Raw genomic sequence first — 19,999 nt, 5'->3', positions numbered from 1 at the left:
GGGACACGGCCACCTCCCCCCTGCAGAACCCGTGAGCACTCGGGGTGCTTTCTCCTTAGCTGTGGTTTAGGGAAGCTTTAGGGGAGTTCAGGCTGTTCAAAGGCTGCTGGGATAAGCAGTGGCAGCCCAGGGAGCAGCAGCAGCGTGGGCACAAGGGGATCTCCTTCCACAGTGGGAGAGCGTCAGTACAGCTCCTGGTGAACACAGACATTGCCTCAGCTCAAGGTGCAGCCTCTGGTTAAAAGCTGTGGTAAATGCACAGAGAAAACAAGGGAAGGAACAAAAGTTCACTGTTTAAAATAAAATAAGGCACCTCAACCCCAGTGATTTACTCCACTGCTTTGGACCAAAGCTGCTTCATGCAGTTGAATACAACAAAAGTACCGGGGTTTAACCCCGGTATGAGAAATCCTTCCTCTCCTTCCTCAGGGTGCAGGATCTGACTGGAACAGGAACCCCTGTGACGAGTCAGTTGAAGAGCTGCTGCCTTCTCCGTGCCTTTCTCATTCAAGGCACAGAACACCCTTGGGAGTTCAGTGCTCCCAAGGGACCGGACCAGCCGACACGGTGGAGCTCGGGGGCACCTGGGCAGCACTAAAACACACCCCACAGGGCTGCTTTTAGCAGCCACAACAGGAAGCAGCACTGGAAGTTCCGACAGGTTGTTGATAACATTTTTGCTTTTATTGTCAATTTGAGCATTTCAGTGGGACTTCAGTTGGATGGGAGATACTTTAGTTAGGCTTACCCATACCTAACACGTTAGGTACTTAAAAATAACATGGCTTTGAAAGGGGCAAGAGTTGAAAATGAAATAGTTTCTAGCACTAAAGAGTCACAGTGCAATCAATGGTTTAATCAAACAACTACATTATATATATAATATTTAAAGAACATAAATATTCAGGAAATTCACTACAACATGAAAATAAAAGCTTCACCTTCTCCCTCGCTTTTTGAAAGAACTGGGGACAAAGTGACAGCTCCTCAGACAGACTGCTCAGCTTCACAAACACCCCTCTTGCTTCAGGGCCTGTTCATCCCCACGGCTCTCACACTGGAAGGGATGCTGACAAGAAATCTAGAAGTTTCCCCAAGAATTTAAAGCATTTCCCATGGCTGCTTCCCCACCCCCTGGTTATGTTCTGTGGACATGCACTACTAGTCTATACAGCAACGCTTCACCAGAAAATAAGAACATATTTCCTTAAGAACTGCCCCCTCTGTGCTCTGGGGCCTCAAAACTTGCATTTCAAGTCACAAAAACCCAAGTCTTTCCAGTCAGAGAAAATAATTAAGTTACTCCAAGAAGCCTGTGCAAGTTTTCAGCAGGATAGAGCTGAACTGGAACAGCAGCCGGAAAGGACACGTATTTACAAGTGCTAGGAAAGCCTGGAGCCAAGGAAGGCTAAATCCTTCCCAAGGGAATCCCCAAGCATTGGAATACTGGTGTAGCACATGCCAAAACCAGTGGAACTGCAGGCAGCACACGGGAGGAGCAATGCTGTGGTGTGAAGTCTTGCTTCTCACCCATCACCAGCTCTGCTTCGAGCTCCAGCTGCAAAGAGGTGAGGGGTCATCAGCAAGTCCCCCAGCAAAGGGAACCTCGTGGGGACAGAATATCCCTCGGGCAGAATGCAGGTAGAGCAGCTCCCCCAGAGCCACAGCCAGGGCAGAGGGGTGAACATGCAGCCCAACAGCAGCTCACACGAGTGCCCAGTGCCGAGCTGGAACACTTGAACCTAAGTTTAAGACACTAAATGGTAAACTTTGTCAAGTACTAAAGTTGTCTTCCAAAGTGCTAAGCCACATTTGTTAAAGCTATGGCAAAGGAGAAAAGAGAATCTTGGAGCAGCTTATGGTTGAAGTCCTTCCTACTCACACACCAGGATAAGGTCACTGCTGGGGTGGCACAATTCCCTAAAGCAAAGCATTTTGATGTCTGTGTGCTGGAATTCGGGGGATTTGCTTTAAAAACCAAGTTTTCCAGACAGTTCTTTAGAGCACATTCTAGCACACTCACAGTAGAGATCCCACTCCAGGGAACAGAGCAGGGCTGTGACACTTCCACAAGATTTACTTCACTTAAACTGTGAGGACAGGGCATTGTAAGAGAGGCCAGGAGGCAACCATCGAGACTGGCATGTCCTGCGTGGGGAAGAATTATGGGTTTGAGTTGTTTGGGCTTGTTTTGACTGAAAACCAAACGAATCTCATGAATCACCTTGCCCTGAAGTATTAACTTAGGCTCAGTAAACAGCAAGGTTTCCAAGTGTCAGTTTTCTCACTGCAGCTCTCTTTATAATCACAGAATCCCAGAATGATCTGGGTTGGAAGGGACCTTAAAAGACCATCTCCTTCCACCCCCTGCCACGGGCAGTGATGCCTCTCACAAGATGCCAAACTCACATTTGTTCACAGGAAAATGACTTAATAAACCTTTCCTAGGGAATCACCTCTAGCTGCAAGACCATCCAAAATCCATTCTCTACCAATCTTTCAGATGGAGAACTGGTACCAAATTCCAACATTTGACACGTTCCTTGGCACGTGCTACTATTGAACAGACTTCCTTGGCCATCCAACACTCAATACTTCACAGAGGCTACTGTAACTGTGTCAAATGTGGGAGAAATCCAGGTTTACCTGGACAAAACGAAGACATTCCAAACCAGAACACTCGCTCAGTTATCATGCATTTGGAACAAAAAAAGCATGTCAAACACTGGAATGCACTGGATGGAGAAGGTCATTTAGTCTCCTAGGGATAAACCAAAAAACCCAACCCAAAGACTAAATCAAATACAACCCAGAGTACTGTCTAATCATATCACTGAGTACACTGAGGGTGCCTGAAGGCAGCACGTGTATTGTCCAGGAAGATACTGGTGGTGCCTTCTTTTCATATTCAAGAAGTTGTAGCTATAAAAAGAGTCAGTCCCAGCCCAGTTTCCCAGCAGGGCCTATTTGTGCTCCTTGGTGGGCGCATAGTACAGTTCCATGGGCTTGTTCACCTTCCAGTACTTCTCACTGACCAGTTCCAGGGAAAACGACCCATTTAACACCTGCAACACGAGAGCAAGACAGAAATGAAGTAAATCTGGGCGTGCTGCAGAAACAGGCTCCTTAAATCAACAGTGCCATATGTTGGCTGGAAGGATCATGTGGCATGAGTGACAAGCTCATGAAACCCCAAGGTTCTCAGTTAAAGTGTTATTTTTCTCTCTCTTCCATTTTAACTGGAAAATAACACCATAGGCCAGCTTGTAGTTATTGCACCACTGCATTTCCCCAAAGTAATTTTTATGCCTCCTTTTCTCCCGACCAAGCATTTGCTGTCTCCATTTTCCCGAAAAGCAACCGATCTGCTTCTAAATAAACTGAGGCTATGGATTTTACCCTTAAGCCAACTCGGGACAAGTCCAGCCAGGTGGAACTCAATCAAATTTGTATCGAGGGCATGTTACCAGTGGGATTTAGTGTGGGACAGAGGTGCTTACAGTGAACTGCCCGTTGGCAGTGGCGATGTAGATGGTGTACTGCTTCTCACTGGCCGTGTCCAGGTTCATCTGGTTGGACTCTCCTTTGCTCCGAAGCTCCTCCAGAGCCAACCTCACAGCCAGGTACTTGGATAAGTGGTCCACCGTGGCATTGCCTGAGGTCTTGATGTACCTGTGACAGCAACCACAATGTCTGAGTAGCAGGGATGGGGAAAAAATTATCTGGAATGCCTCCGACTATTAAACCCCAGCTGTGAAAAGGCCTTCAAAGACAGCTGACAGCTGAAGCTTCTCACAGATTTACAGACACTACAGTGACATGGCAGCAGAGGGAGCCAAGAAGAGACCTGAGGAAACTCCACAAAACTACTCCTTTCTGAGAGCCAAAATGTGCAGTCAGTGCTTGGACTGAATTATGAACAAAAAAAAAGCCAGGAAAAGCTTCCAGCCTGCAAATCCTGCTGGCACAGAGCTGCTCTGAAAACTGCTGACACTTCCACAAGGTTCATTTCCAAAGAATCTCAGAATAGGAGGAAGGGGCTGATACTACACCATTATCCCACTACCTACTGTGAACTGCAATGCTAAAAAAACCTTAAGAACATCCTTATTTGTGATCAAAGGCTTGGAACAGCCCGTTACTGTAATTTTCAAATAGTTGAGCGGTGCCTGAGGGAAGGAGTGCTTATTTGCATTTGGCAGTGGCACAGGGTGCCCAGAGAAGCTGTGGCTGCCCCTGGATCCCTGCAAGTGTCCCAGGGTTGGACACACAAGGGGTGGACGGGGCTTGGAGCAGCCTGGGCTGGTGGGAGGTGTCCCTGCCCGTGGCAGGGGGTGGCACTGGGTGGGCTTTAGCATCCCTTCCAAGCCAAACCATTCTGTGATTCCATATGGCCGAACAGGATGTTGTGTGACCAAAGTAAATTTGGCCTGGGGATTTTTCAAAGCCCCAGGACGTGCCAGAAGCCAAAAGCAGCAGCACCGAGGAGCAGAGCACACGGAGAGGAAGAGAAGGCTGACCTCGTCTGCGCGCTGTCGTCGTTCTCCATCAGGGTGGGGTGAGGTCTGAAGACCAGCTCAATCTCACTGGCCCCATCCATCACAGGGTCTATGGCCACAGTGGTGGTGGTGTTGTCCAGCTCCAGCCCAGAATCATCCGAGGTTTTGGTCCTCTTGGTGCTGGGCCCTGCCTCCTGGTTGCTGTGTGTGGAGGCGTTGCTGCAGTGGGAGCTGTCTCCGTTATCCTCTGCTCCGCTGCCGTTCTCGATCTGCTGCTTCTTGCCCCTCTGTAACCTGGTCAGCACAAACACAGACAAACCCTGATCCCTGCTCACAGTTCATCCACTGGACAGGCCCTGTACAAGTACTAATATTTGTTTTTTAAAAAGATTCTCATAGACGAGACCATGAATTTTTTTCCTGCCCCTCAAACACCTTTTAGACATGTTTTAAGACCATTTTACCTTCATACACTTGCTTTTCAGGCAATTGCAGAGCGTTATTTTCATCTAAACGTGAATCCACACATGATTAAAAATACCAATCACACCATGCTTCACCACAACAGAAAGTTTGGGGTCTCTTTCCCAGCTGGCTCCTTTAAGTTTAAATGGACACTGGAAATTTCACTACGGTGCAATCACCACATATTCCAGCTGGTGAATTAAGCTGCAACTAAAACGTAAGTCCTGCTATTATGTGCATTTGTTTGCATGGAAGGGTAGTGTTTTGGTACAGGATTCCTTGTATTATGGGTTGTTATCTAAGACGTGACAGCCATAACTGGGTAAAACTAAGCTGAAATCTCTGTCAGGCTGCCACAGAAGTTGCAGGGAGTGGTGCAAAGGTTGCTATTACTAGATAAAAGCTTAAAAATTGTTTTGCCAAAGGTTGAAAATTATTTTGGCAGACTTCAGAGGAGAGGAGAAGACTCTCAAGCTACACAGGCGGCATATTTTTAGTGTAAAGGCAAACGAGGTGACACGTGGACAAGTGACACGATTAACGTACCTGTTCATGGCCTGGATCTTTAATCCCTCCTCGATGCTGTGACTCAGGGCTTGCTGGTTGTTGTGTTTGCTGATTCTGGCCAGCACCCTCTCCTGATGAGCCTCGTATTCATCTCTGCTTGGGTAAATCTTGCTGATGAGAGCATCAAAGTTGGGGTCTGGGCGCAGGGATCTCTTTGAAACGAGCTTTTTGCGACACGTGGGACATTCTTTGTTGCTGGATGTGAACAAGGAGGAAGCAAACAGCAGTAACTCCAGCAGCAACAAAGCTCTGCCCTGCTGCTGCCCTTCTTAGTCAAAGGGCTTGCTAAGACTCAGTATTTAGAGTAAATCTCTGGGATGGTAGTTGCAGATATTTAAACAAAAATCCCAAACATAGCTCTCCCTGCTGCTTTTTTATTTTAAAGTATGTCTGAACAAACTGTGTTTAGACCAAAGAGTTCAAAAGTCCCACTCTGCCAACTGGTTCTTCCCTTCGCTCTCTGGCTGGATTTTCACCTAGAAAAAATGGATGTCTGGTGGAAATGATATTAAGGTACAGTCTTAGGAAGGAATCCTGCCCTGTGAGGGTGGGCAGGCCCTGGCACAGGGTGCCCAGAGAAGCTGTGGCTGCCCCTGCATCCCTGGGAATGTCCCAGGCCAGGTTGGACGGGGCTTGGAGCAACCTGGGCTGGTGGAAGGTGTCCCTGCCCAGGGCAGGGGTGGCACTGGATGGGCTTTGAGGTCTCTTCCCACCCAAACCATTCCAGGATTTTCTGATTCCGTGATTTCTTGCACTCACAGGGCAAAACAAAGGCTAAGAAATCTATTCAATAGTTCAAGCACTAATTACTGGGAAAACTAACCCAATCTTGTCCTTCCTACTATTTTGTGCTCATTTAACTAAAATGGCAGGATCACACCATCTTCTTCCTGAAAGAAGAGGACTCAGTAGCTGAAAGCCTGGTGCCTTTACTCCTGATGGTTTTCTTGTTTCCCTCTAATGAATTTTTCCTAATTACTCATCAGAATTTACCCAGGCACAGCAAATCAAGCATGACACAAATAATTGCCATTATCAGAAATAAAAACATCCTTGCCTTAATTGCTGTTGGTTACCTCAGAATTTTGTCTGAGAAAATAAGAATGTACAAGTGAAGAATACGAGAAAGGTTATTTGCTCTTTAGCACAGGTTGTTTCAGGGGTGAAGCTTGGAAGCAGAATTATAGCTGAAGGCCACACAATTTGAAACGTACTGGGAAAAGGAAGAATAAGGGAAATGAAACTTCTTTTTGAAAGTAATGTTTGGTTTACGGTTACTGGATCAAAGAGGAAAAAAAAGAATATAAAAGAGGGTTTCAATTCCTTGCAAGAAACATTTATGGGATGTTTTTTACATGAGGGAAGAATGAGATCTGTGTGCCAGAGATGGCTGGACATGGAAGGAGGAGATGTGAAAGGTGTCCAGTAACTGTCCCACATCAACCCTCAGGCCTTTCCTGGATGCCCTTCCCCCAGGGCCGTGCCAGGGCCACCCACCCGCTGCGCAGGGCGGTGATGATGCAGTCGGCGCAGAAGCGGTGCAGACACTCCTTGGTGGTCATGGTGTTCTTCAGCATGTCCAGGCAGATGGGGCACATCAGCTCGCTGTGCAGGCTCCGGGGGGACACCACGATCTCCAGCCCATCCGTGATGGCTTCCTAGTGCCACAGACAGGAAAAGCTCTTTGAGGGAGTTCAGTCACTCCCTGGTGGAGATGCCATGTGTTACTACAGGGAAACACGGTGAGACCCACACAAACACACCAAACCAGCCCTGCCAGCAAGGCCAGCTCTGCAGCACACAGGAAAGACAAGGAGATGATGGAGAGGGTCCAGTGGAGGCCACAAAGATGAGCTGGGGTCGGGAGAATCTCTGTTATGGGCAGAGATTGCAGGAGCTGGGCCCGGTTAGTCTGCAGAGAAGACTGAGGGGGATCTCATTAATGCACATAAAGACTCCAGAGTGGGTGAGAGGATGGTGCCAGACTCTCCAGGGGTGCCCACTGACAGGACAAGAAGCAAAGGCCATAAACACAACAAGTTCCACCTCAGCGTGAGGAAGAACTTTATGCTGAGGGTGGCAGAACACCGGTACAGCTGCCCAGGGAGAGCCTGGAGGCTCCCTCTCTGGACACATTCCAACCCCACCTGCACGTGTCCCTGTGCTCCAGGTGACCCTCCAGGGTCCCTTCCAACCCTGAGCACTCCGGGGTTCGGGATTACCTGAGGTGTTCTCTGCAGCTCGTACAGACTCAGCTCCCAGGTCTTGCTCAGGGGCTGCGTCCCGTTGGTCTGCACGGCCTGAGACATGGCTGGGAATGAGAAGAGAAACGAGCTCACCACTCCTGCGTGCCCACTGCAGGATCCACTCCCGAGCCAGCGGAATTCCAGATCCTCACGGACACAGCGGCCTCTGTGCCAGTGAAGTTCTGGGGGAACCCTTGTTCATCCCCAGGCTCCACGGCTAATCCGTGCTCTGTGCCGCTCCAGAAAAACTGAGGGAGCCAGTGAGCCGTGAGCACTTGGCAAAAATCAATTGAGTTGTTAAACAAAAGTGACACGGAACTGAAGGCCATAAAGCTGCAAATGCCACCTTATGTGCAAAATACTCCTAAAACATCCACTCACAAGTGTGCAGAGGTCTCAAGCAGGGTCTGCCTCCTGACCAAGGGAAGGGCAAAATTAGACATGACACACAAAACAGCTAAAAGTGCTCACTGGAGCACACCAAGATGGCTTTTCCTTCCCCCTGAAAATACACCACATGGAGCTTCCAAACAGAAGTTTAGAGAATGCTGAAAGATCAAGTGCAGCCCAGTTACTGACCGAGAAAACAAAAGACCACACAGAGAAACTGCAATGCCATCAGAAATCCCATCAGAACTTCAGGATTATTGTATGAGATGAGGCAAAATTACCACACACGCTGACTGCGGACGTGAAAAAGTCCAGTGAAAACAAAAGAAGAGAATGACATTTCAATTCAGCAGCCAAATGCATTTTCCATCAGCATTTACCACATACATTATAATCCAGTTTCCAACTCATCAAGTTCTATATGAAAAGAGCCAAAAAGTCTCTGGAGAACGAGGTTACTTTGTAAGTTTTAATTAACTGTGAAGGGAAAAGCAAGAGAAGCAGTGCAGGTGTCTCTGCTCCTGCTCTTCCCAGCTCACCTTGCAGAGCTCTCCCACCCTCAGGTCCACCACTGTACAATGGCTCCTTGACTTCTACCTCAGACTTGGTCATTTCTGGAGGTTTAAGGTTCCCTGAGCTCTGTGTTGGCTCTAACAGTGATGGCTGTCCTGCTTCATCCAGGGAGCAGGGCATTCTCTACTAGATGTGCCCAGAGATCACTCACAGCCTGGATTATGCTCCAAAATGCTCTGCAGTGCCCATTTTAGCCCTCTTTTAGCCCAGGCAAAGGCTAAAGAGCATGTGCAGCTGTGGCTGTGTCAGCACACCCTGAGGTCAGAGAAAGGCTGGAATGGTGCCAAGCAGCTGGAGCAGATAACCCCCAAACCCAGCCATAACCACATCAGCCCTATGCAACTCTAAACAGTGCCCTGATTTCTGACACTTTCATGAAAAAAAAAAAAACCAACACACTTTTGAGGGGGAAAAAAATTGCATCAGGCTCTTAAAAAAAAAATCGATTACACATATTTTTACAGAGGATTAAATTGTTAGAGATCAACTGATTTCTATTCCAAGTTGTAAAAGGTAAATATTTAGACTTAAAACAGTAAGAGTTAGACTTCTGTTTGGTGTGCCAAGCATCTTCAGCCATTCCAGTTTTGCTTTCCAAAGGATGAGGTCCTTTAAAAATAGGTATCATGCTGCAGTTTTTAAACCACATTCCCCTTGTGTGTCATGGACTGTGTATCAAGAGCTTGTTATCTGTGCTCCATGAAAGAAACAAACCAGCACACCAGCAACTCCAGGGGCAATAGTGTTGCTGGGAAATAAGGAAGGAATCAGATCCATATCAGGGCATCACTCCTGGATCCTGAATTGGGCTTGGATAGTGTGTATTTAAACCCACCTACATCATTACAACTTTAACCACCACCTTCAGTCCTCCAAAACTCCTCACCAATGCCAGCACAGCCCTCTAACTGGGGAGGTTCAGGTTGGATTTGGGGAAAATTTCCTCAGTGAAAGGGCTGTCAGGCACTGGCACAGCTGCCCAGGGCAGTGGTGGAGTCCCCATCCCTGGAGGGATTTAAAGGACACGTGGATGTGGCCCCTGGGGACAGGGGTTACGATCGATGTCGGATGTCATGAAACAACTTCATGCAAATTTACCCTCTCGCTATTGTAAGTCATTAAAAATTAAATACATGATAACCACCCTGGCAGTCCCAATTTGCCAGTGTTTTCACCTGGTTCCTTGCCATCCCAATTTCCTACTGTATTTACAGAAGGAAATGAAGAGATGAGCATTCAAATGTTGTGATCGATTGTATCAATGTGGCTCCACTATGGCTGAGAAAACAGTTTCACAATGACAAAACCAGAAAACTAACACTGAAACACAAACTCTGTGTTCAGATGGGCCCATCCAAGTCCCACTGAATGGCAGATGACTGATGTACTGGCACAGTGGAGAAGTTACTAATACAATAAAACTATCTGTAAATACACCAGTGGCAGATGTTGATGTTGACACACTCGAGGCTGTGCCAACTTGTGCATTTAAATACTGAGAAATCTGAGGTTTGCCAGTCTATAAAGAGCAGTAGCAAAGAGAGACGGCCTCAGTGCTGCCCTGGAGCGCTCCCAGCCAGGAGGGAAAGACGTTGCCTAATTAATTCAAGACCACAGACTCAAAAATGTCCCAATGCAGCCAATAAAACTGAGGAATGCAGAGAAATCCGAGGCACTGGCACAGTTTAACAGCCTCCACAGTAGGTTACACTACTGTCTGTAGTGTACACTACACGACTGTCCCTCTCAATCACACCAATCCCAGTTTTTAGTTTTCCTAGCCCCAAACTCCTGCTTTCCCACAGTCTGCCCAGAAACTCAACAGGTATATCTCTTCAACATTAAAAAAAAAACCTTCCTTGAAAAGCAAGTAACCGCACCTAAAGCTGTGAGTATGGAATTCTGGAAGCTGCTGGACATCTGACAGAGGGAAAAAACCATTTTGGCATTTCTGACACCACAGGCTTGGGAGCATGTGGTCCTTTACACTTTCTTCCCCATATTTATTCTCCTGAGAAAGTGTTCTGCCTGCTGCCTTAAGACATGGAATCTTCAATCGCCATCCCCAGTTTCCTGCACCTGAGAGGGACTGATCCATGGAGCGTTCCCACCCTGGCTGCCGAGCTGCTCACCCTGGTGTGTGAGCTCACCAAACCATCTGCCGTGCACTGCACACCTCTGGAAGGATCCAACGCTGACAGAAGTGACCAAAGGGACATCACTCCTCCTGGTTTAGATGGCAAGGGCAGTAAGGAAAACAAAAAGTGCCAAATTACACTTTTTGTGATACTCCAGGCTGTTTTATCATAGTGCTAAGAACAGTCACATACTTTTGGATGTGACACAAGTTTATGATTTTAAATTGGAGCTTCTCTGTTAACAAACAGAAAATAAACTCCCCCAGAACACTTGAGAGACAACAAGCCTCAAGCCATCTCATGTATGATTGACTTAATAGCTACAATAAATACATAGAAGCCAAATTGTTAATTTGGCAACCAGGCAGCTCTCACCTAAAGCTGGGTGACAGAGAAGCACAATTTGTATTCCAATGTCTCCCTCACAAATAAGATTGGACATTTTGTAAACAGTACTACAGGAGCAATACTCACACGGTTTAACCCAATAATTAAACCCAGTTTAATGCTATCACCAAGAGGTGAAGAGTAAAGCATGGATTAGGTTTTCAATTAGTTAGCAGAATACTACTGCTAACTCTCAGCTGTCTGCAAGGGAGCCCCACAATCCAGAAGTGGGGGGAAAGCAGGGATGGATAATTCCTAAAATATTTCTCCACTGCAACAAGTCTAAACAGCTCCATAATATCAAATGCTGCTCATTCCTCAGAAAATTAAGAATTTAAGGTCAGCTTTGAAGGCCAGTTATTTTCATCAACAAGCAGAACCAAGCTGAGGTTCAACAACATCCCTCCTCCAATCTCTTTCCTCTCTGTCTACACCATTATTAAACTGTTGATCTATTCAGAAAAAAATAGGTAATTTAGGGATTTAGGGAAAAAAGGTAGAAGGAATTCCTTTACTCCAATACTTCTTTCTCACATGTTCCCAGAACTGGTGCTGCAGTAAGAGCAGATCCAGGACTCCTTCTAGGAAAAATACAGACTTGAATCTTGGTTTCTGAAGCTCCTTTCCCCTTACATTCTTTTTGTAAGCCAGAGAAAGAGTTTAAAGAAAGCTGCAGAAATTCACTTATCCCAACATCTATTTCACATCTAAGACTGATGGCTTTCCCATGGGTGCCAGCCACATTTCTCCTGAATGGTTGGGAGCCCTGAAAATGCCAGAATTCTGGTGTAATGCCCCAAGATGCCCAACCAAGTCTCTGTACTCAAGCCATTACCACACATCACTCTTACCACACAAAGCACCATTGGTAAAAGGGAGACCTGTGCAATTCATTTTGCCAGGCCTGCATATGATTTCCCCTCTAAGACATGACAAGTGGTGCTTTTCTTGGCAGCTGCAGCAAGGCTGGGGCTTCAAAGCTTTGAAGCCACAGGTCAGAATTTTAGCCACTGAAGAAGTGAAAAAACACCTCCAATGCAACATCTCTGTCCCTCTGTTATTATAAAGTCAAACACAAAAACAAGGCAGTTATTAAACATTGTCAGTGACAGTTTGCAGGGTCAATAAGGTTTAAAGATGTTCAAAAGCTGTCACTGTTGAAAGGAACCATCACAGAGCCAGACCCAGCCCCAAAGCTCATAGCTGACACTCAGCTCACACTGCCCAGGGAGAATTCCTCCCACCTCCAAACAACTGACAAGGTTAGCCCTTCAAACAAATACACATTTTAACACAAGTTATGCTGCTTATCCATTTCTGCTGCTGTCCCAGTGAGCGCCTCTGTCCCCGCTGACAAGCCAAGCGCCAGCTTTGAGCTTGACGTGATGTGTAAGAAAGTCAAATGACCTCATTACACAAGTTTTTAATGAAAACACGGATGAATACAAATTAGAGTACCTCTGCAGGGAACTCCTATGGCAAATCGAGCCTTTGTCACTGAAATGAGTGACTTATTTGATTAAAGAACTTTCCCTAAGCAACAGTAATTGCCCCCGCACACCAGTCACGTTCTTTCAAACGCAAGCAATTCCCTTTAATCCTTAAAAGCCCGTATGCAGTGCACAGTTATTACACAGAGCTACAACCACTTCCAAACGGGGCTGGATTATGATTTATCATGCTGGAAATCATCTTTCTCCACTAGCTGTCCTACGGATTTCTGCAGAATTAGGCACTTGATACAATTATTTTCCATAGGAGAGGGTCGGAAAAACAAACAGCTTACAAAAATCCCGAGGAGAACACTGCTCAGTGCTTGTTTTTTCATACATGCACTGTGGCATGGAGTTGGTGCAAGGGAGGCAAGTGATTCTGGAGAGGCAGCTACCGCGGACTGAACGACTTGGAAAGGAACAGGTGCTAAATTCGTATGGGAAGCGGCGAGAGGGGGTGCGAGGGAAGGAGGCACATCCACAGCTCCCGACGCAGCGTCTCCCTGCACCTGCCGCCCTGTGGGAAGCGGCATTTTCCCAGGAGCAGGAGTGGCCAGGTCGCTGCCAGCACCAGCTCAGGAGCATCACCCCTCGCACCCCCCGACGCGCGGGGCTCCGGCGGAGACAAAAGACCGCGGACGCAGAGCTATAAACCATATCCACCACCACGTTTTACGGAGGGGGCGATTCGCAGCCTCAACAATACCGGCTCCTGACCGCGGTAATCGGCTCTCCCTTGCCGAGGACGGCGTTGGGCAGTGCCGCGCTCCGGGGCTGCTGCTGCGGGGGTGCGGCTGCGATGTGTGCGCTGCCTCTGCCTGCAGCTGCCCCGCACCTAACACCCCTATGTGCATACATACACACACAGGCACGACAGATGCCATCGCCCCGGCGTGCAGCCCCCGCGGCCCGGGGCGGCTCCGTGCCCGCGGCCCTGCACACGGGTCGGGATGCGCCGGGGCCGCCCTGCCGCGGCTCCTCCCGGACACCCCGACCCCGAGCGGCTCCTCCCGGACACCCCGACCCCGAGCGGCTCCTCCCGGACACCCCGACCCCGAGTGGCGCCCCCCGCCCCGCAGCGCCGCCCGCAGCCTCCCCTCCGCCTCCCGCCGCGGGTCAGCTCCGCTCCGGCCCCGGCCCCGGCCCCTCCCGAGCCGAGCCGAGCCTTGCCCCGGCCGGCCCCGCAGGGACAGCCCCGCCCGGCCGGCCCCGCTCACCGAGCGCCGCCGGGATCCGCCCGGGCCCCTCCGGCCGGCGGTGCCGGCGCTGCCGCCGCAGCCCCGCAGCGCAATATGGCGAGCGGCGGCTCCGCAATGGAGCTCGGGAAGGAGAGGGGAGTTACATATTCATGGCCGGGGCTGGGCAGGGGGAGCGCGGACGGGGCCGTCAAACGCGGGCCGCCCCGCGCCCTCCTCCGCCTCCCTCCCCGCCCGGCCCGGCGCCGCTCGGTGCCTTCCCCGCTCTGCCCGCATCCCCGGCCCCACCGCCTCACAGCGCTCCCGCTCCGCTCCCCCGCTCCCCTGCCTCTCACGGGGATGCGGCTCCGCTCCGCGCCCCCGACGGCCCTCAGCGGGGCGGTGGGCAATGAACTGTGCCAGGGGAGGCTCAGGGGGGACACCAGGAGGAATTTCCTCATGGAAAGGATGCTCAGGCACTGGCAGGGGCTGCCCAGGGAGGTTTGGAGTGCCCAGCCCTGGAGGTGTCCAAGGAAGGACTGGCCATGGCACTCAGTGCTCTGGGCTGGGGGACAGGGTGGGCATCGGGCACAGGGGGGATCCATGGGCTGCGAGGGCTTTTCCAGCCGCATTGATCCTGTGATTCCCACAGCCTGCAGGAGCTCCGTGAGGAGCGAGGTTGTTGGATGGCAGTGCCCTGGGTGGAGTGGGACCTGCCTCGGGCAGCCACTGATGCCCCAGAGCCAGGTGAGGCGGTGGAGAGCGGGGATTAGGTTTTCTCTGCATTATTAAGTTGGTTTTGGGTAAGAGCGGCTCCACCAGCCACAGTGGGCTGAACGTGTGTCCTTTGCTGGGCTCCTCTCCCTGAACTCCCCGGCTCTTGGCCAGCCTGGCTCTGGCCACCATTCCAGAGAGAGGGATGTGCCTGCAGCTGGTGGGCCGTGAAGGGAGCTGGAGCCCAGGCAGGCAGGGCAGCGTGGAGCCAAGCCCAGTGCCAGGGCACTGCCACCCTCACACTGCTCCCACACGATGGACACTCAGGCACGGCTCGTCCTGCTCCCATTTACCATACAAAATTACACATTCCAGCCTTTTCAAGCATCCCTAGCCCACTCCACTGTCATAACGTGAAATAGGCATTTGTCTTCCAGCATCTGCCTTTTAATGTTTGTTAAGATTGTTTCTATGAGCTTTGGGTCTTTGATGGTGCCTTTATTGGTCTTGGCATTAACTATTTTACAGCAAAAGCAAAGCAGCGTGCTTAGGTAATTAAATGTGGTGTGGGTAAAAAGTGAACAGAGATCACCTTGTGAGGGTTCAGAGTTGTCTTTGTCCGGAGGTTGGTGCTTCACGTAATGATGAAGTGTTTTGCTATGAAATATGCTTTCCATGTTTTTTCTCACTGCCTTTTGTTCTTCTGATAGTCTGTATATCCACGTAGAGTCAGGAGGAAGAGAGGGGAGCACTGAATTATGCTTTGGGAAGCTATTTTTGTAATTACTTAATTCAATTCCTCGCTCTAAACCAGCTCACCGTCACCGGTTTCGGTCACGTCGTGGCTGTACGAGATGGAAATCGAAGGTTCTCACGTACCTGTAGTGCTGATGTCAAGAGGCATGAACCAAGGGGTAAAGATTCAGGAGAGATACAGATTAAAGCTTCATTCTGGGAGAGTGCAGCAATAGAAATGCCCAGCTCTCTGTCTACAACCATAATCTTTTCTCCTCCAAAGCCCCCTTTTTGGTAAGTGAGCGTGAATGTGGCTATCAAATGGACTGTTTGTGTAGATTTCCACACAACGTGGTCCACGCTTTCCAGCAGTTGGTTTCCCTATGTTTATATGTTCAGCTTTTCTGTGGAGGGATGTCATCACTTTCATCATATGCTTTGAGGACAGTTTTTTCCAGAAATGATTATATGTAGCATGGTGCTGGGGGGAGGGGGGGAGGGAAGTAAGCACTAAAATCCTTACTTGCTCTCAGACAAAGTGAGAGATTTTGAGACCTTGCACGCTGAAGATTCTGTGGAGCTTTGCTTTGTACATATCTTGAAAAATACGTCTTTTTGCAGCTCGTCACTCTAAAACCTGGTGATACTGAACCCCGTGTTCTTGGCAGCTTTCATCTATATGTGGGGCTTATTCTCTGTCAAATATAAGCATTCATTTTCAAGGAAAGATAGCCAATTACTGTGTCCACACACCCAGCACTGACTTGGAGTCTTCAGATCATATCTATACCTACCTATCTCTATATACATATATATCTCTATATACCTATCCATGTATATCTACAGTCTTTGCCCTTTTCCATCCTGAGTTCAGTTCTCTTCTGTCGCCTCTTTTCATCCTCAGCCTTGCAGTTCCACTTCCCCCTACTGGTTTATGTTCCCTGAGGCCCTGTTAGCTTTCTGCTACCCTTTTTCCATAGTGACCCTTTAGGGTGGCCTGCCAGGGTTCAGATGGGTGGCTTTTCAAGCTCTTAGTTGTACTGCTTGATAATCTATGAAATCACCTCACAAACTAGAAAAATCCCACCTGCAGTCATTTCCTGGCTCTTGGAAAAGTAATTGGAGAGGGGGGAATGATTAGACTGAGTCAGCATTTCAAGTAGGCAACATGTTGGTGTAGAGGATTTTTTGCTATAGCTCTGTTTTTGTTTTGAATATGCCTGTGGTATCTTCTAGGAGGCAAAGATTGAATTGTGCTGGTTGTTGAAGCGAAATGGGAGTTTGAGACTGTTCAGGGGTTTGGAAACATTCCACTGATGAAATCCCCAATTTCTTTACGAAACCAGTCCTGGAGGATGAGCCTAAGCAGTGTGAAGGCAGTTTAAAGTGTAATGCTTCTCAATTTCAAAGCACAACGTGATGTGGCTGTCCAACTCCCGCTATGTGTTTCTTTCTTAGTAATTGGGGAAAACAGAGGAAGAGAAGTACCCAATTTTTTTTCTGGACCTAAATGATGAAAATGAAGATACAAACAGAACATAATCTTTAGGTCTCTTGTTTCATTCCTGCACTCCTTTAGTTGATGCTTCCTGAAAATTTGAATGTGCTGTAGAGTTTTTAGCTGACAGCTGTTGCTTTCACAAAACCTGGCAAATAGGGAAAACATCTGGGGAGCAACGGGAAGAAAAGCTGCTGATTGAATGCACAGGTGGGTTTTCAAATGCATTTTATCCAGGCTGGGATTTTCCCTACCTGTCCACCAGCGATTGGCCTCGTTTTTACCCCGAAATGTCCATTCCCTCCCCAGCAATGTCCCTTTTGTCCCCTCCAGAATATCCCCCCCCTCCCCCGTCCTCCCTCCAGTCCGTTGTGTCCCCCCCCACCCCCGCCGTGAGTGACGCCCCGGGAGCCCGCAGGGGCGGGCGGAGCCTGGGGTGGCCCGAGCCCGCAGCTCCCGGTGCCGCCGGCTTCTCGGGAATGCCAGCGGGACACAGATCCCTGCGGCGGGCCCCCGCTGCCGGGCCACTGCTCCCTGCGCCGGGCCACCGAGCCCCCCCGTAGCCGCGCTCCGTGGCCAGGCAGCCCCGCTGGGTTCATCGGTGGGCGGTGCCGGTGTCGGTGCCGCCGAGCTGCAGTTCCGGGGGTTTCCCAGCAGACGGCAGCACTGAGCGCCAAGACCTACGGCGAGCGCGCGGCGGGCGGGGCAGCGCGGGCCGATTAACGAGGCCCCGCTGAAATCCCGGCCCAGATCCCAGAAGCGCAAAATTCAGGGGTGACGGAACGCTTAAAAGAAAAGTCTGAGAAACGTTTTGAGGTGAAACATTTTGCGAAGAAACGAGTGAGCGGCATTGTAACGGTAACACGGGGGCCACACTCAAGATGGCGACGTGCTGAACGGAAGTCATCCGAGGACACACTCAAGATGGTGGCGCCACCACCGGAAATAATCGAGGCCACACTCAAGATGGCGGCACACTCACAGGAAGTTATCGAGGCCACACTCAAGATGGCAGCGCCCTCACCGGAAGTCCTCCAAACCTACAATCAAGATGGCGTCACCCTCACCGGAAGTCATCCGGGGACACACTCAAGATGGCGACGCGCTGACCGGAAGTCATCAAAGGCCACACTCAAGATGGCGCCTCCCTCACCGGAAGTCTTCCAAGCCTACATTCAAGATGGCGCCGCCCTCACCGGAAGTCCTCCAAGCCTACAAACAAGATGGCACCGCCCTCACCGGAAGTCCTCCGAGCCTACAAACAAGATGGCGGCGCCCTCACCGGAAGTCCTCCGAGCCTACAATCAAGATGGCGCCGCCCTCACCGAAAGTCCTCCAAGCCTACAATCAAGATGGCGCCGCCCTCACCGGAAGTCCTCCAAGCCTACAATCAAGATAGCGCCGCCCTCACCGGAAGTCCTCCAAGCCTACAAACAAGATGGCGCCGCCTTCACCGGAAGTCTTCCAAGCCTACATTCAAGATGGCGCCGCCCTCACCGGAAGTCCTCCAAGCCTACAAACAAGATGGCACCGCCCTCACCGGAAGTCCTCCAAGCCTACAAACAAGATGGCGCCACACTCACCGGAAGTCATCCGAGGACACACTCAAGATGGCGGCGCCCTCACCGGAAGTCCTCAAGCCTACAATCAAGATGGCGCCGGGTTTTGCATCATCGGGTTTTGCAGCCAAGAAAAACAAGGACAGAGATGAGGGAATCGGTTTTCAATTAATAATGATTTGATAGGTGTACGAATCATTGCCGGCCCTTCACAGTTCCCGCGCCGCGCGCCTCGCCCCGGCCCCGCCCCCCGGCTCGCCCCGGCCACGCCCCAGCTCGCGCCGGTCCACGCCCCGGCTCGCACCGGCCACGCCCCAGCTCGCGCAGGCCCCGCCCCGCAGCTCGTGCCGGTCCCGCCCCTGGCTCGCGCCGGCCCCGCCCCTGCCTCGCGCAGGCCCCGCCCCCGCCTCGCGCCGGTCCCGCCCCAGCTCGCGCCGGTCCCGCCCCAGCTCGCGCAGGCCCCGCCCTCAGCTCGCCGGTCCCGCCCCGCCTCGCGCCGATCCCGCCCCGCCTCGCGCCGGTCCCGCCCCCGGCTCGCGCCGGCCACGCCCCAGCTCGCCCCGGCCCCGCCCCAGCTCGCGCCGTTCACGCCCCCAGCTCGCGCCAGTCCCGCCCCTGGCTCGCCCCGGCTCCGCCCCTGGCTCGCCCAGCTCCGCCCCAGCTCGCGCCGGTCCCGCCCCAGTTCGCCCCGGCCCCGCCCCCGGCTCGCGCAGGCCCCGCCCCCCGGCTCGCGCCGGCCACGCCCCAGGTCGCCCTGGCCCCGCCCCAGCTCGCGCAGGCCCCGCCCCCGGCTCACGCCGGTCCGCCCAGCTCGCGCGGTCCCGCCCCCGCCTCGCGCCGGCCACGCCCCCGGCTCGCGCAGGCCCCGCCCCAGCTCGCGCCGGTCCGCCCCCAGCTCGCGCCTGTCCCGCCCCCAGCTCGCGTAGGCCCCGCCCCCGGCTCGCGCCGGCCACGCCCCGAGGTCGCCCTGGCCCCGCCCCAGCTCGCGCAGGCCCCGCCCCGGCTCACGCCAGTCCCGCCCCGGCTCGCGCCGGCCACGCCCCTGGCTCGCGCCGGCCACGCCCCAGCTCGCCCCGGCCCCGCCCCAGCTCGCGCCGTTCACGCCCCAGCTCGCGCCGGTCCTGCCCCTGCCTCGCGCCGGCCACGCCCCCGGCTAGCGCAGGCCCCGCGCCCCGCCTCGCGCCGGTCCCGCCCCGGCTCGCGCCGGCCGCGCCCCGGCTCGCGCAGGACCCGCCCCGCCTCGCGCCGGTCCCGCCCCCAGCTCACGCAGGCCCCGCCCCCGGCTCGCCCCGGCCCCGCCCCAGCTCGCGCCGGTCCCGCCCCCGGCTCGCGCCGGCCACGCCCCTGGCTCGCGCCGGCCACGCCCCAGCTCGCCCCGGCCCCGCCCCCAGCTCGCGCCGGTCCCGCCCCAGCTCGCCCCGGCCCCGCCCCTGGCTCGCCCCGGCTCCGCCCCCAGCTCGCGACAGTCCCGCCCCCGGCTCGCACCGCCTCTGCCCGCACCCCTGAGTCCACAGCAGCCTTGTGGAGTGCTTGTTGCTGTACCTGACTGTGGAAGGGCAG

At 52.1% G+C, this 19,999-nt stretch overlaps 3 protein-coding genes across 3 annotated transcripts; 2 read left to right on the top strand and 1 right to left on the bottom strand.

Moving 5' to 3' along the window:
* Positions 1 to 646: 646 nt before the first annotated feature.
* RNF2 (ring finger protein 2) lies at positions 647 to 14,165 on the bottom strand. The gene is made up of 7 exons (XM_050306657.1): positions 13,976 to 14,165; positions 7,754 to 7,842; positions 7,029 to 7,189; positions 5,511 to 5,726; positions 4,521 to 4,793; positions 3,501 to 3,672; positions 647 to 3,065 (listed from the first exon to the last, which is right to left on the bottom strand). The coding sequence occupies exons 2-7, from the start codon at positions 7,838 to 7,840 to the stop codon at positions 2,964 to 2,966; spliced, it is 1,011 nt and encodes a 336-aa protein (XP_050162614.1). The 5' UTR covers positions 7,841 to 7,842; positions 13,976 to 14,165; the 3' UTR covers positions 647 to 2,963.
* On the top strand, positions 13,709 to 17,443 carry LOC126635293 (sterile alpha motif domain-containing protein 1-like). Its single transcript, XM_050306331.1, has 2 exons — positions 13,709 to 14,335; positions 17,246 to 17,443. The coding sequence occupies exons 1-2, from the start codon at positions 13,709 to 13,711 to the stop codon at positions 17,441 to 17,443; spliced, it is 825 nt and encodes a 274-aa protein (XP_050162288.1).
* Positions 17,444 to 17,605: 162 nt separating this feature from the next.
* On the top strand, positions 17,606 to 19,945 carry LOC126635292 (uncharacterized). Its single transcript, XM_050306330.1, has 3 exons — positions 17,606 to 18,599; positions 18,655 to 19,361; positions 19,549 to 19,945. Exons 1-3 carry the CDS (start codon positions 17,805 to 17,807, stop codon positions 19,943 to 19,945), a joined length of 1,899 nt encoding a protein of 632 aa, XP_050162287.1. The 5' UTR covers positions 17,606 to 17,804.
* Positions 19,946 to 19,999: the final 54 nt, after the last annotated feature.

Source organism: Myiozetetes cayanensis, unplaced genomic scaffold, assembly GCF_022539395.1.
Source record: "Myiozetetes cayanensis isolate MyiCay16 unplaced genomic scaffold, myiCay2020 scf12, whole genome shotgun sequence".
NCBI classification, from domain to species: domain Eukaryota; kingdom Metazoa; phylum Chordata; class Aves; order Passeriformes; family Tyrannidae; genus Myiozetetes; species Myiozetetes cayanensis.
Note: the sequence above shows the minus strand (reverse complement) of the source record. Positions and strands in the feature narration are given on the sequence as shown.

Excerpts from the sequence above, each read along its gene's own strand:
- RNF2 (XM_050306657.1), bottom strand. The coding sequence starts at position 7,840 with ATGTCTCAGGCCGTGCAGACCAACGGGACGCAGCCCCTGAGCAAGACC. Across the intron at positions 5,727-7,028 it reads ATCACCGCCCTGCGCAGCGG|CAACAAAGAATGTCCCACGT; the intron begins GTGGGTGGCCCT and ends GTTCACATCCAG. Across the intron at positions 4,794-5,510 it reads AAGATCCAGGCCATGAACAG|GTTACAGAGGGGCAAGAAGC; the intron begins GTACGTTAATCG and ends TGTGCTGACCAG.
- LOC126635293 (XM_050306331.1), top strand. The coding sequence starts at position 13,709 with ATGCGCCGGGGCCGCCCTGCCGCGGCTCCTCCCGGACACCCCGACCCC. Across the intron at positions 14,336-17,245 it reads CGACGGCCCTCAGCGGGGCG|TCCGTTGTGTCCCCCCCCAC; the intron begins GTGGGCAATGAA and ends TCCTCCCTCCAG.
- LOC126635292 (XM_050306330.1), top strand. The coding sequence starts at position 17,805 with ATGGTGGCGCCACCACCGGAAATAATCGAGGCCACACTCAAGATGGCG. Across the intron at positions 18,600-18,654 it reads GGACAGAGATGAGGGAATCG|TTCCCGCGCCGCGCGCCTCG; the intron begins GTTTTCAATTAA and ends GGCCCTTCACAG. Across the intron at positions 19,362-19,548 it reads CTGTCCCGCCCCCAGCTCGC|CTCGCGCCGGTCCTGCCCCT; the intron begins GTAGGCCCCGCC and ends TTCACGCCCCAG.